Source organism: Nicotiana sylvestris, chromosome 1 (assembly GCF_000393655.2).
Source record: "Nicotiana sylvestris chromosome 1, ASM39365v2, whole genome shotgun sequence".
NCBI lineage: Eukaryota > Viridiplantae > Streptophyta > Magnoliopsida > Solanales > Solanaceae > Nicotiana > Nicotiana sylvestris.
Window position 1 is genome coordinate 36,670,425 of NC_091057.1, and position 15,386 is coordinate 36,685,810.

General features: G+C 37.8%; 2 protein-coding genes across 2 annotated transcripts; one reads left to right on the forward strand and one right to left on the reverse strand.

The window, feature by feature from the left end:
* Nucleotides 1-7,323: 7,323 nt before the first annotated feature.
* LOC138868729 (uncharacterized) lies at nucleotides 7,324-8,531 on the reverse strand. The gene is made up of 2 exons (XM_070146298.1): nucleotides 8,484-8,531; nucleotides 7,324-7,722 (listed from the first exon to the last, which is right to left on the reverse strand). Exons 1-2 carry the CDS (start codon nucleotides 8,529-8,531, stop codon nucleotides 7,324-7,326), a joined length of 447 nt encoding a protein of 148 aa, XP_070002399.1.
* A 4,639-nt stretch (nucleotides 8,532-13,170) lies between these two features.
* LOC138868736 (uncharacterized) lies at nucleotides 13,171-13,647 on the forward strand. The gene has a single exon (XM_070146306.1). The coding sequence runs from the start codon at nucleotides 13,171-13,173 to the stop codon at nucleotides 13,645-13,647; it is 477 nt and encodes a 158-aa protein (XP_070002407.1).
* The last annotated feature ends 1,739 nt before the right edge of the window (nucleotides 13,648-15,386 follow it).

The following is a 15,386-nucleotide window of genomic DNA, read 5'->3' on the forward strand; positions in this document are numbered from 1 at the left end:
ATAGGAAGCACTTTCTAGTGGCATTGTTCACCTCTTCCAATTTGAAATACTTTTCAGCCGAGTTATTTTCTTGATCTTCTCCCGAGATTTCTTTGCCTTTGTAAGTCACCACTAATTTGTTGTACTTCCAGGGCACAACGGTAGGATCCGTCATGGGCTTTTGTAGTGCGCGACCAATAACCACGGGCTCACTCAGCCTTGGTGGATTAATCAGCCCCCGCATCACATATGCTCCCTTGGGAACATACATTTGGGTCGTCTTATTCAGCTCGAATCTCCTGGGAGGACTCAAAGTCATCTGCCTTTCTTTGCAGCCTCGAGGGACATAGAGGACATCATCTTTAGAAGGCGTTGCCCCAGTTTCAACTTCAACTTTCTTCTCTGACTTTGGAGGGGTGGTTTTGTTCTTTTTCTCCCCTTTGTCTTGCTTTGAGGCAGCCTTTGGTTTCTTTTCTACATCAACGATGGCAATTATGGCCTTCAACGCTGGGTCAAATTCCTTGTCCTCACAAATCATTCCGATTACTGGCCCGTTGTTGTGGGCCGGCAGTGGGTTGTTAGTCACATTGGGAATATCTTCATCCCTTAGCACTATCTTCCTTTGTTCTATCAAGATCTCCACGGCTCTCTTTAGAGACCAGCAATCATCTGTGTCGTGCCATTCTGCCCCTGAGTAATAGGTGCATCAGGTACCAGCTTTGTAAGCGAGTGATGCTGGGTTTTGCCTGGTTTGAGGAACAGGCTGTAGCAGACCTATTTGAACAAGATTTGGTAACAAGCTAGAGTAGGTTTCACCAATTGGTGTAAAGGTTGGCCTCTTGGGTGGTTCACGAGTGTGGAAATTATTTTGTGGAGGCCGGGGGTTGTAGTGTTTTTGGTAAGGAGGCTAGTTTCTAGAAAATGGAGCTTGGTTCCGGTTGGATTGTTGTTGTGGCCGGACATAAGGTTGAGCATTCATGACCGTGTATGGATGAGGAGCATAGGCTACATCTTAGTGGGGGTAATAGTGTTGCGGGGTCCTTTCTGAGAAAAAGGATCTGGGAGTATAGTGTTTTCTTGCACCCGATGCTGCCATTGATGTTTCTTCCTTTTTCTTGCCGTTCGCTACTCCTCCAGACCTACCCTGAATGGCTTGGGAGGTAGCTCTAATGGCGGATTAGCTCAATATTCGCCCTGTTTTCAACCCGTTTTCAACCATTTCTCCAATTTTGATGGCTTCGACAAACGTCTTACCCATCGCGTACATCATGTTTTGAAAATAATCAGCCTCTTGGGCTTGGAGGAAGACCGTGACCATTTCAATCTCATCCATTGGAGGATTTACCCTGGAGGCTTGCTCACGCCATTTGACGGCGTACTCTCGAAAGCTTTTCGAGGATTTCTTCTTTAGATTTGTCAATGAGTTCCTATCAGGGGCAATATCAATGTTGTACTGAAACTACCTGACGAAGTCCCGAGCAAGGTCATCCCAGATATGCCAACGGGATATATCTTGATCTATATACCATTCAGACGCGATTCCGGCCAAACTCTCTCCAAAGTAGGCCAAGAAGAGCTCCTCTTTTCTGCCTGCTCCCCGCAACTGGTTGCAATATCTTTTGAGGTAGACAATGGGATCTGTGTGCCCATCATATTTCTCAAACTTCGGGGTTTTCTGCGTGCCCGGTCCAGTCCCCTATTAAACAAAACAACATTGTTTCCCCCTTGGAATCCCAGTCATTGATCTTCATTGATAAAATGGTTGGGAACTACGACTCCTTTTGATATTTAATTGTCGGAACCAAAGGCCCTCCACCCATTTCACTTCCCCTTCATTCCTCGTCTCTATGCTTAGAGACTAAAAAACCCTAGCCACTGCCCTAAAGTTCCCCACCATCTCCACCGGCGGCGTAGCCCCAATCCGCCCCAAATTTACACCCTAGATTCCCCGTCACCTCCTCTCTCACAATATCCAAACCATACCCTTCGAATCCCTCCCAAATGGTTCGGATTTTAGATCTAAAATCAAAACCCTAATGCCCCAAATCCACCCTGACCTCAGATCTGTGGCGTGCAAGGTTAAGATTCAAATCTTCATGTTCCAGGGATGATTTAACGTGAAATTGATGTTGGTTGTTTGTTCTTGACAAAGAACATGCGACTAACATTAGTTTTGGGTTTGAATCGGAGCAACCGGAGTTTCGTTAAGTCAATCACTAGGTATTTTCTCTTGTTTTTCCCTCTACCTATTTCTATGATTTCTCCTTCTATTTTCTTTCCTTTTCTTCCACCTTTCTTTAATCAGTTTCGTCATGTTCCTCTTCTTCTGACCAAAAAAATAATGAAGGGATTAGGGCAGCCATAATCCCCGGATTAATGGAGTATTCTAATATTAGCCAATACCTCATCTCTTCTCCTTGGTTTCTTTACATATTATTTCTTTGTTTGTTTTTCGGAGTTCCTTCTTCAAATTTTAAAACTCTATTCATATAAATTGTTGGGTTATTTATGTGCCCCATGTGTTAGTTTGTTATCCAGTTTGTGTGAATCAAATCAGGCGTTCTTCATGATTAGGATAAGTTCTTAAGTATAGGGCAATCATCAGGCAGGCTGTTTTCATTTTTGGTTGTTGTTTAAATTATCTAATTATTAATACATTTTCAGCATGTTTTGGTTCAAGGTCAGTCATAGTTTGCATTTTTTTAAAGTTTAATCTTGTTTGTTAATCCTTTATATTTCATTGCTTGGGTCTCTTTTGGGTTGTTAGCCCATTCCTGTTTGGACAGGAGAGGCCCATAGTTTTCCTTTAGGTTTTGGTTCAGCATTGAAGAGTAAATTACAAGGGTGTCAATGGTGTTTTGGGTATTTGAGGGTGGGGAATATTTTTCTGTTGTAGGAAACTTCTAGAAGATAAGGCTGGAGCTTGGTTTGTTAAGAGATAAGGGAGGGTCAAATATTTTGAAGAGTTACAAAGGGTAAAATGACTAAGAATTGGAGGGGTAAAAGGGGAATTGGTTAGCTGGGCTAGGACTGCCTTAGGCATGCCTATATAAAGACCTCTTTTTCCTTCATTTTGGGGAAAAGACTCAGACCCTAAAAATCCAAAAGTTTTCTGCTTTATTTTGGTTCAAAATCGCTGGAAATTGTTCTTTGATTTCATTTTTAGTAATAACTCAAAAATTTCGAAAGATCTCTGGTTCATCTGGGTCCAAAAATTTTCTAAGGAAGTTGAAATTGATGTGTTGAAGTGCTGCCCTACTGTTTCTCCTGAATCTCTCAATTCTGTTGATTCCTAAATACATTTTCTTTTGTTTTTTGATTGCTGTATTCAGGTACTACTCTGAAACTTTGAGCAACCAATTTGAATGTTGAAGATGTGAACGATTTGGATTGATATAGCTGTGTTATTTTAATAAATTAGCTCTCATGTCTTTATTGATTCATGTAACTCTCTCCTTGTTTAGCTAGTATCATGTGGGATTTGATTCAGGTGGTACTTGGTTCCTAATAAAGACTTGCATTTGGTTCATGTAATTAAGGCCCATTTCTTCCTCTTCTTCTCTTCTGTGAATCTGTTTAATGTCTGAGGCGTGGACCTCCATTTCACTGTTGAGTTACAATATGGAGAGAATTATTGAGTGTGTACTTACTTCATTTCTTTGAGTTTATTTTTAATCTTGTTGAATCATTGGAAGTTTTATTATGGGTTCGAATCAGGTTAGATGAGTTGAACTTGCCTGGAAATTCTGTCCTTGTTTAACATATGAAGTCATGAGCGTCTTAAATCATTTCCTGATTGAAGTTTAGTTTTTTGAAAACCATGTTGTAGTCAGCTAGCATATGATATTCGACTAAGTTCTTTTTGTTGATTTAAAAATAGTTTTGCATGATTTAAGTCTTAATGTTTCCTTAGGTTGCCATGCGATAAAATTGTTGAGTTAATCTGGTGCTCAAATACCGATTTCTGTAGTTAATGTTGGTGTGTGCATATAAAGTGAATTGGACCAGATTCGTGGGTGGCCCAAATGAGGCCATGAGTATGAGCTTGAATGCATAGGCTTAGAGCCCAGAAATTCGAGTAAAGTAATTCACGCGAATTTAAATTGGCCCCCTGGCCAGCAAATGTATTGGGATTATCGGGAAATCATGCGTCGAAATGGTTGGGCTCATCGTTGGCCCAAACCCTGTCCAGTGACTAAAATACCTGGTATCATCACATATGGGCGTATAACTAGTAATGGTAATTTGAACATTAATTTATAGTGGGCTTAACATCTTGGACCTTTTTAATTAAGTATTGTCCTTCACAAATAGATTGAGGTGTGCCATTTAATTGAATCATCTATGGCCCTCACAAATATTATGATTAGATATTACAATAAAATATCCGTAGAAAAGCCTTTAGGCATGTTTAAAATACAATTGTGACTGTGTACACGTTCGCGTGGCATAATCATGATTCTAAAAACCAATTCGGAGTATGCGTTCGCGCAACTTTTATCAAACATTTTCGTAATAATAAAATTGTTCTCAATATAGTCCGAGGTGTACCATTCACAGTTTAATCATTCATGGCCCTCATGTTAATTTCATAACCTAGATATAAAAAGAAAATTTTACACCCTATAGAAAAGTTTAGTACCCTATTTATTTTAAATAAATACCATTTTAAAATATTACATCCTATAGATACCTTTTATCCTTTATAGAAAAATATCTAATTATAGTTACATCCTACATTTAAGGCACCATATATGCTAAATAATAGTTTTCTCTCTCCTTTTTTGAATTTTCTCTCACGTAATCACCGTAAAATCTGTATGAAAATCGAACCACGTTCTCTCTCTCTCTTTTGCATACACTTTACTCTCTTCTCCCACAAACCCATGATTCAAACTTCTTCTCCCACCCAAATTCCCTAGGTTTCCCCCATTATCACTCCCCAGTTATTTTCTCTCTAAAATTACGATTTTATTCCTGATACAAGTTCTTAGGGTAAGTATTAAGCTTCTTAGATTTTGATACAATTATTTAGTTTCTTCGATTTTGATATAGATTTTTCTTTGCTTCTTAAAAAATAACCATTGTTATTGTTTACTCATCAGAAAGCTTTCGATTTTCTCTCCAATGTCGGATTCAACGTCACACAAGATGGTAACAAGAGGTATACCCACCAAAATTCTCAATTTTGATGGGCCCTCTTTCTCGTTGCGGGTGAGAGAATTTTTGGGGTCATCGGCTACAGATCTGTATGTGTATATGATTTTTTGGTCTTCTTCTATGTTTTTTACTGAAGTGGGGGAATTCAAAAATATATAGAAAAGGGTTGCTGGAGTTCTGGATTATTCATGTGATTTTATAATTATGATGATGTATTCGTATGTATTAAGTTGTATTCATAAGAATTAAAACAATCCAGAACTCATTTCCACATTCACAATGTCATTAACTGAGTTGTGCTTACTTGAATATTGTATGTTGTATTTAAATGTATTTAGATGTATTCTATTTACATTAATTGTATTTCCGTACTTATTACAGTTTTTCTTGCTTGTTATATGTATATATTCACTGTTTTGTACTAAATGGTATTAATATGTATTTCAATATTTAACTGTATCTTATTGTATTTATATGTATTCATACACTTAATGAGTTTATATATTTATGATGAATATGAAACCTTTTTACAATTCTTGTTTGTATGCAGGAAATTAAACTGTTTGTGAAACACCCGCCAAGATTATCACCGCATATTTGTTCATATACAAACACAAACATAGTATCCGATCTCAAAGAAAAGCTTACTACTGAACAATATAAACTATTAAGTTCTACTTTCAGGGATTGTGGGGTGCATGTCGCGGCATACGCAGAGTTTCTTAGCACATTTGGGCTGGTTGCACAAGTAAAATTTGATGCCAATTTACTCCGCCAAAGATATGGTGCACTCCTTTGGGACTATGCTATGCGGAAGATAGACGCTGATGCCGTAAGCGAGAGCGAAGCACCTTCAAAGATTCTTAGGCACATCACCGATTAGTATATATGCAACATGTTGTATTAATATGTATTCAACTTATTGTATCAGTCAGTATTCAACATGATATATTTATCTATATTCATTAAGTTGTATTTATATGTATTCACCAGGTTATGTTCACATATTTTCAGCAGGTGTTTTTAGACCTTCATATTTATATAATATGTTGTATTGGTATGTATTCAGCTGTATTTTGAATACGGCTTTTGTATATAACTGATTGTAATAACAGATTGTCATAATTTGTATTCAAGTGTATTTGAATACATGTATTTAACCCTTTTCTATATAAATGGTATTAATATGTATTTCAATATTTAACTGTATCTTGTTGTATTTATATGTATTTATACACTTAATTAGTATATATTTTGATGATGAATATGAAACCTTTTTACAATTCTTGTTTGTATGCAGGAAATTAAACTGTTTGTGAAACACCCGCCAAGATTATCATCGCATATTTGTTCATATACAAACACAAACATAGTATCCGATCTCAAAGAAAAGCTTACTCCTGAACAATATAAACTATTAAGTTCTACTTTCAGGGATTGTGGGGTGCATGTCGCGGCATACGCAGAGTTTCTTAGCACAGTTGGGCTGGTTCCAAAAGTAAAATTTGATGCCAATTTACTCCGCCAAAGATATGGTGCACTCCTTTGGGACTATGCTATGCGGAAGATAGACGCTTATGCCGTAAGCGAGAGCAAAGCACCTTCAAAGATTCTTAGGCACATCACCGATTAGTATATATGCAACATGTTGTATTGATATGTATTCAACTTATTGTATCAGTCAGTATTCAACATGATATATTTATTTATATTCATTAAGTTGTATTTATATGTATTCACCAGGTTATGTTCACATATTTTCAGCAGGTGTTTTTAGACCTTCATATTTATATGATATGTTGTATTGATATGTATTCAGCTGTATTTTGAATACTGCTTTTGTATATAACTGATTGTAATAACAGATTGTCATAATTTGTATTCAAGTGTATTTGAATACATGTATTTAACATTCATAAATCATATTAACTCTCTGATGTACTATATGTATTCCAAAAAGAATCATCAGTTCAATGTATTCAATGATTGTATTCATCTATATTCATATATAATGAAGATACAATGGTCGTATTAGTTACGTATTCAGATTTAATACACCAGCTAAGTATATCCAAAATATATTCGAAATGACACCGGAATCTATAACAAATTATTTTTCATTAATACAAGTCAGATTGTGAACTAATTTCAACGTGGAGAATTTCTACAAATACGCTTATTATGTCATACCAGTCCACATATACTACACGAATGTTGATTTTTCTTTTGCAGCAATTCAATGAAGGGCTTATTATGCTTCTTCTTTGGTCCTGCAGGAGGTCTTTTCCATTTGGGTGGTAATACAACTTCATTTTCTACATGTGCTGGTATATTCCATTCTTTCCGGTCCGTCAAAAGATACACGAGAACCTCATATGTCATTACAACAGACTTTGGTTTGTAATAATCAGAGCAATAATCTTCTGGCATTTGAAACTTGCTCTTCAGGACAGCCCAAGTATTTGGGCACGGTAATTCGTCGATTTGGAACCGCCCACAACTGCATTTTTTCTCTAAAAGGCTTACTGTGTAATGCCTTCCTTCATCGTTCACCGTATGCAAATATTCAGTCGATGGCACCACCTACATTTAAAAAAACAAATCATACATATATATAAGAATAGACGTATTAAATATGATTTTCATATATAGTATTATAATTTTATTTAGTTTTAAGAATCATAATATATTTTGTATTAAAATACAACTATAGTAGATACAACTATATTTGTACATTCAGAATTCAATGACATACATGTATATACTTGTAAATACATTGAATATATTAGAATACATACTACGTGAATGCTGGCAGAATATTAGAGTATTCTTGACTGAATATAGGATACAACTTCCATTGCTACCTTGAAATATATATAGTTAAATACCTTGTACCATGGATATTGTATTCATGAATGTTATTGTATTCATGAATACATTAGCAAAAATAGGCGTGAATCAGGGAAGTCCAGCTGATCAGTTGTTGTATTCGAGTGTATTCGACTGTATTCATGGAGTGAAAAGTGGGATTACAACTGGACAGATTATTGTATTCGACTGTATTCACGGCATGAAATAGGGGATTACACTGTTTTTAAAACGAAAATGAATCAATTAACATAATAGACTCCTAATATAACTCAACAAACTCAATTATAAATCCGAATACATAAATACATCTGAATACATAAATTATATTAATTAAAAAAACAAATGAAGACATTCATGGAATATAGCGAGACAATGAATATAATAAAATACAGGTGAGATATATTGAAATACAATGAAAAAAAGACAATGAATACAATGAAATACATAGAATACAACGAGATACATTGAAATACAATTAAAAAGGTAGCAGACTCTTCAAGTTGCTCAGCCCCAAACTCCATCGTCTTTGTTAAAGAATAACCCTAATGTCGTCTCATCGATAGCAGATTTCGAACCTCCATTGTCAGCCCCAATTTACCCTAAAAAATCCTTTCAAAAATACCTGACAGTGAGTAGTAGTCATGCTTTTTGCAAAAATTACTCTTGTATTTGATGTAATTACTCCAACAACCTTTTTTTGTATTTGATGTAATTACTCCACTGTTCCGACATCAATTATACAACACACAAATCTATATATTTTTGAATTCCCCTACTTCAGTAAAAAACATAGAAGAAGACCAAAAAATCATATACATGCACAAATCTTTAATTTTTATCAAAAGGATCAACTTTGAAAATAAAAAGAGAAAAGTATTATACATGCCTTGATGAAGCTAAAGAGTCTAATATCTTATCATTGTTTTCTTTCTTTTAGGTAATTGAAGAAGTGAAAAGATTGGTTGAGGAATATAAGAAAGAAAAGGTTAGTATTACTGTAACTGGCCATAGCTTAGGTGCATCACTTGCAACCCCAAATTGCAGTTGGCATAGCTTTCAATGAAATCAACAAAACAAGCGAAGGCAAGGAATTTCCAGTGACAGCTTTTGCATTCGCAAGTCCTAAAGTTGGAGATCTCAATTTTAAGGCAGCATTTGACAAACTTAAAAGTCTCCCTACTTTGAGAATCCATAATCTATGGGATGTTGTTCCGAAAGTACCTCTAATTGGCAATATAGACGTGGGCGAAGAACTAATGATTGATGTCGCAAAATCACCATATGTAAAGCCTCCGTGTGTGCAACCTAACAAGCACACACGGACATAAATGGATAGATTTCTGGGAGTTTGAAAAAAGAAACATAATACATAGCATAGGACAGAATACCTTGTATCATTCGTGTAGACATTGCCTCATTCAAGGTAAGCATCTCCTGATATTTTTTTCCAAGCGTTGTGTATGTCTGAAGAGCTTCTTGAACGTATGCCATATGCAAACTCGAATTTGAATGTATTTCTGTATACAATTGTATCAATCTCAAATTTTCTTGGTTTGAAATTGATTTCTACGAACTGTAACAAAAGAACATGAAAAGAAAGAAGGGAGATTTGAAAATCGACAGAATCCTCTATTTTTGGATACTTTCGGACGGAAAATCATTGATGGAGGGGGAAATACAGATTATGGTGCTATAATTGTGTTAGTTGAGTTATATTAGGAGACTATTTGCTAGATTGATTTTCTTTCCATTTTTAATCAGTTGAAAGGTCCCTTTTTTAAGAAATATACGTTACTGTATTTAATGATTCAACTCTTGAATACAGTTGAATACAACATCTTATTAACAGGTTTTCCATGATTCACGCCACTTTTTTCTAATGTATTCAAGAATACAGTAACCTAAATACATCAAATACATCTTAAAACATCTAAAAACGTATCTACATGCTGTAATATAGCAAATGGTATCTATAGAGAGCTAATTATCACTAAAAGATATCTATTTATGAAATTTCTCATATAAAAATGACAAATACTCGTGGTTGCTTTAGGCCCATTTAATGTATCATTGTGACTGTGGACACGTTCGCGTGACATAATTACGATTCTAAAAATAAAATCAGAGTATGCGTTCGTGCAACTTTGGACAAATTCTTTTTAAATAATAAAGCGTTATTAATTGTGGACATGTTCGCGTGACATGATTTTTGATGCGCCAAACAAACGGTACACGTGCGCGTGCCCTGTTTTAAGATAATTTCTTAGTTAAAAAAGGCAAATGCATATAGGTTCTAAAATTAGTAGTTAAACATTTTTAATAAGCCAAGTATGATCAAAGCGACCGTGCTAGAACCATGGAACTCGGGAATGCCTAACACCTTCTCCAGGATTAATAGAATTCCTTATCCGGATTTCTATGTTCACATACCGTAAATAGAGTCAATTTCCTTGATTCTGGATTTTAAACCGGTGACTTGGGACACCATAAATTATCCCATTTTGATTGACACTTAAATTGGAAAAAACTCCCTTACACTCCATTCCGGTGTAGCAAAAATGAGGTGTGACAGCTCTGGCAACTCCGCTGGGGACAAAAACCCAGAATCTCTGGTTCAGGGTTCAGAATTCGAGCTTGTTAATATGATTTTTACTTGGATTCATTTATTGCTAACATTACTGTATTTTGTGAACCTTTTGTGCTAAATTCTATCTGTTTACCGCTTTAATATTGTTTGAATCGTATAACTGTCTTCTTACGCCACCCCTCCGAGTCTTCTGAAAATGGTGCACATGTTCGCGTGGCCTGATTTTTCTATAGAAATTATACCAAATAGAATGAGGCTAGGTCAGCAACAAGGACGGGTAGACTTTAGTTCTCCCGGTATGTTGCCCCCTCTTCGGCCCCAGTTGTCCTCTCCGGTAACCAAAGTCTAGAACAAAATCCCAGGATTTAAACCTAGAAAAACACAGCCTCATGCCAGATCCCTAGTAGGAACGTTTGTTTGCATCATGTGCATTTGACTTAGGGGACTCAACATAGGGGTTGGGTCCGTCTAGGACAGGTTGACCCAAAGTAACAGACCATCCTGATACATCCTATGTGCTATGTGAACATTTATTTGTTTCGGCTTGCATGCTGACCTACTAGAAAAATAAAGCAAAAAAAAACCAAGAGTGATGTAGGGAAGAAAATAAAACCCGGTTCTGAAATCCCAGGTATTTGGAAATGTCCTGAAACTCTGCCAAAATATTTCAAAAAAAGAGGAAAAAAAAGTCATTTTAAAAGAGTCAAATACTGTGTCCTTTTCAAATGTGTCAAAACTGATCGAACTATGCAGGTCTAATTCTCACCGAATGTGGGATACGTAGGCAACCTACATAAGGTTCGGCCTTATTTTTGAAAAAAAAAAGAAGAAAAATAAAGTCAACGGTCAAATAAATGTAGTTTGGAGTTTCTGTCAAAATAAGCGGATCCAACTTTGGTAATGTCGTAAGTCGTTCTTGCCGAGATAGCCTTAGAGTATCTTCAGTTGTCGAAGGGCTATTTTCATAAAAGAGGACGAGTCTGTCGGTAAAGTGTCATTTTTCCATAAAGTAGTTCTCCCCGGCCTCAAAATTCATTTAGAATTGGGAAGGGGCCACGTTTGCAAAACAGTCATTTTTGCTAAAATTAGCATATGGGGGAAGGAATCATGTTCCATGGATTTTTGTAGAAATTAAAAAAATTGTTTTACAACAAAGGTCCACCAGAGTCAACCCTAACCTTAACCCTCCACAGGTAAAAATGAATATTGTCTAGGACCCGTCACAAATGAACACCGCCCAAAACCCGTCAGAAGACATGCTCAGTTGCAGTTGCGTATTTGGTGGAATGATCTTGATGAAGATGGTCAGAAGTGGGTGAAAAAACAGTTGGGTGCCCTTATAAACATTTTGGAAATCAAACCATGGGAAGATTTAATCAAGGCTTTGGTAATTTTTTGGGACCCTACCCACAATGTGTTTCGTTTCTCAGATTTTGAGATCACCCCTACTTTGGAGAAAATGGCCGGGTACATTGAGTTTGTCCGGGATTTGAGGAGGCATCAACTTATATTTCCGAGAGCTCCTTCGGTGCACAAGTTCTTTGACCTCCTTAATATCAGTAAACATATGAAGAAGGCCCATATAAGCAAAGGGTGTTGTTATTTCTACTTCTTGTACCTCAGGTTCAGGCATTCAGCTGGGTTCGAAACACATGAAGGTTTGAGCAACAACCAAGATAAGGGCCTTTGGCAAAGTCATCGCCAGTTTTCTTTTATTGCGGCATTTTTGGGGATCACGGTCTTTCCAAATGCAGAAGGGACAGTGGATACTCGTATGGTCAGAATTGCACAATTCCTCACTACCAAGGAAGATCATACACTTGTCCTGTTAGTGCTGGCAGATATTTATCGAGCATTGACATTTTGCAAAGCGGGGGCTCAGTTCTTTGAAGGTTGCAGTATTCTTCTACAAATGTGGTTGATAGAGCATCTCCGCCATCATCCCAAATTCATGAGGTATGGTTCTAGCCCGGATAACTTCATTGAGAGTTATGAGGAAAGAGTAAAAGACTACAACGTGCCAGAAGGGTTTGAAGCCTGGGTAACCCACTTGAAGGCTTTCAAAGCAAGTCAAGTCGAGTGGACTATAAGATGGTTACCGATGACAGAAGCCATATACATGACGGCTATCAAGGGTTACTTGAGGTTGATGGGTGTGAGGAGTATCTAGCCATATGCACCGCATAGGGTCTTAGGGCAGTTAGGATGACATCAGGTGGTGCCCGAAGATGAAGATCTAACCACCCAGGTCATTGAGCTACATCTAGAAGCTGCATTGCCCGAGGCTTTAGTTCCGCAGGATTGGAATGGCTGCCGGTATCTAAAAAATGACACCTAGGTACTAGATGTTGCCAGGGGGAAGTGGATCCAAATTACGCTGCATGGTTTGTGAAGAGGTCTTGTGTAAACAACGAGCCAGAGCCTGATCCCGAGCCTGAGCCTGGCCTGAGAGGCCTGCCAAGAGACCTCATGTTTAAGCTTTTGACAACATAATCTAACAAAGGTTGGCCTAGGGAGAAAAGGAGAAGAAATATCAAGCCGAAATTCACGCCTTGAAAGAGAAGCTAATAAACATGGAATTCAACAATGATCTCCAAGCACAAGAAGCCGAAGGTGAAAGAAGAAAGTTGGCCCAAGAGAATGAAGCTCTTCGAGCCCAAGTTCAAAAAATGAGAATAGCAGTTGAGAACCCAGGTAGGAGCAAAAAAGACGAAAAACTCATCTATAGCCTTACACAAAAAGTACGTATTTTTGGGGATGATTTGCAAAAGACTGAAGCGGAGCTAGCAAATGCCCGAGCTAAGTTAGCTATGAATGCAGAGGGACGGGCCAGTTTCGTTCGGCAACTGAAGGAGAATTATGACAAAGGAATGGTGAGTATAAAGAAAAAGGTCAATGTCCTTGAGAATGAGATGGCCAAGCAGGCAAGAGACTTCAAAGCAGAAAGGGAACACTGCTATTCCCTGATGGCACAACTAGAGAAATACCTGCAGCAACTTCAAGAGCAAAATCACACAGCTGAACAAGTTTTGGATGCCAGATCTCAGTAGATCAGACGGTTGCTACAGGAAAAGGGTATTATTAGGCAAAAGGTTAGAAGAATTGCGGACTACATTATGATGAAGTGCGACGAGTGTGAAGACATGACCAGATCCATGTTCTTTGCTTCAGTTATGATTTTTGTCCGACAGATCATGGATGAATTGTTTCGCCTCCAGGAAGACATGGCACGAAGGCCCGCAACAAGGCCAACTGGAGCAGCAGTTGGAGCACTTATGTATTCTTGACGTTGTTTATTTTCGAGTCTGTATTGTTAGTTCGTTAGTTCATTTCGAGTATGTCTTTTTAGTTTTTTTTTGAAGTTGTCGGTCTACTCATCGTGTCTATTAGTCTTTATGAATAAATCTATAAGGGAAGTTGTCGTAATCAAGATGTTTTATTGTGTTTTATTTTATGAAATTTGAAAACCCCAAAAAAATATTTTTTTATTATTTATTTCGCACATGTTCCCAAAACTACGCTTGGTCTGATTCATGCGGCGTCATGATACGTAGGCAATCCCCATAGGATTCGATCATAACCATGAAATGAAAAGAAATGAAAAAAGGGGAGAAAACAAGAAAAACTGTGGAAAGAAATAATGGCAAAACAAGAGATGAAAAATGAGAGAATAAAAGAAAAACAAACAAGAACCAAGTGAAGAAAAGAAGGAATGAAAAAGAAAAAAAGAAAAGAAGAAATTGCAAAATGGAAATTAGTGAAAGCGGGATGACGCAAGCGGTCGTTCAAATGCATAATAGAAATGGTTAACTGCTTAGGTTCATTGCATCCCCAACGTGCGATTACCTTTCTCTTAAGCTATAATCGCTAACGAGTTTACTTGTTGTCATTAAGTTCAGGCAGGTGGTTAGTTTGTTTGGCATTCTGGCAACTCACCCGTACAATACCAGGTCCAAAGACAAGTTGATCATGGCTGGCCAAGAACTGGATGCAAATGTTATTGGTCCGACAAGGGAGGGGGAAAAGTCTGATGTTAATCTGAAAGAGGAGTTATATAAGTTGAAACACCAGATGGCAGAGATGTATCAGGCATGGGTAAAAGGGCATCCACCACCATCATACCCCGCCAACCCTACTTTCGTCCCACCGCTGGCTCAATCCCAAGAATTTGTACTGTTGATTCATCTCCAGGCTTCCCCACTTACCACCACTACCAAGGCACCACTTCCCAAACCCCACAAGCATCACCACCCAAACCAATCACATACCCCCCTCCACCAGCCACCCCTATTTTCGTGGCACCCCCACCCGCTACACTCCATCGATCCTCTAGTGAGCCCTTATTACAGACCCAAGATAACCAATACTATCCCCAGGAGCCTACTTTCAAGGCCCCAGAACATTACTCCTACACTCCTCGTTTCGACCTCCCAGTTGAGACCGAGAAACCACCTATAAACCCAGAACAACAGGAGATGTTCAGGAAAGTTAAAAGACTGAAACAGTCATTCAGAAACATGCAGGGATTAGGAGCCCAAGTGAGCGTAGCCTACAAGGATTTGTGTTTATTTCCCGATGTTCAGTTGCCGGTGGGATTCAAGATGCCTAAATTTGATCTATATGACGGGCACAGAGACGCATTGGCCCATTTGAGAGGATTCTACATTAAAATGAGAGGAGCTGGTAGGAAAGATGAGCTGTTGATGGCGTACTTTAGCCAGAGTCTGAGTGGTGAAGCTTTGGAGTGGTACACTCGTCAGGATCACAGTAGATGGTATATATAGGATGA

Excerpts from the sequence above, each read along its gene's own strand:
- LOC138868736 (XM_070146306.1), top strand. The coding sequence starts at position 13,171 with ATGGAATTCAACAATGATCTCCAAGCACAAGAAGCCGAAGGTGAAAGA.
- LOC138868729 (XM_070146298.1), bottom strand. The coding sequence starts at position 8,531 with ATGGAGTTTGGGGCTGAGCAACTTGAAGAGTCTGCTACCTTTTTAATT. Across the intron at positions 7,723-8,483 it reads AGTCTGCTACCTTTTTAATT|GTGGTGCCATCGACTGAATA; the intron begins GTATTTCAATGT and ends TTTTAAATGTAG.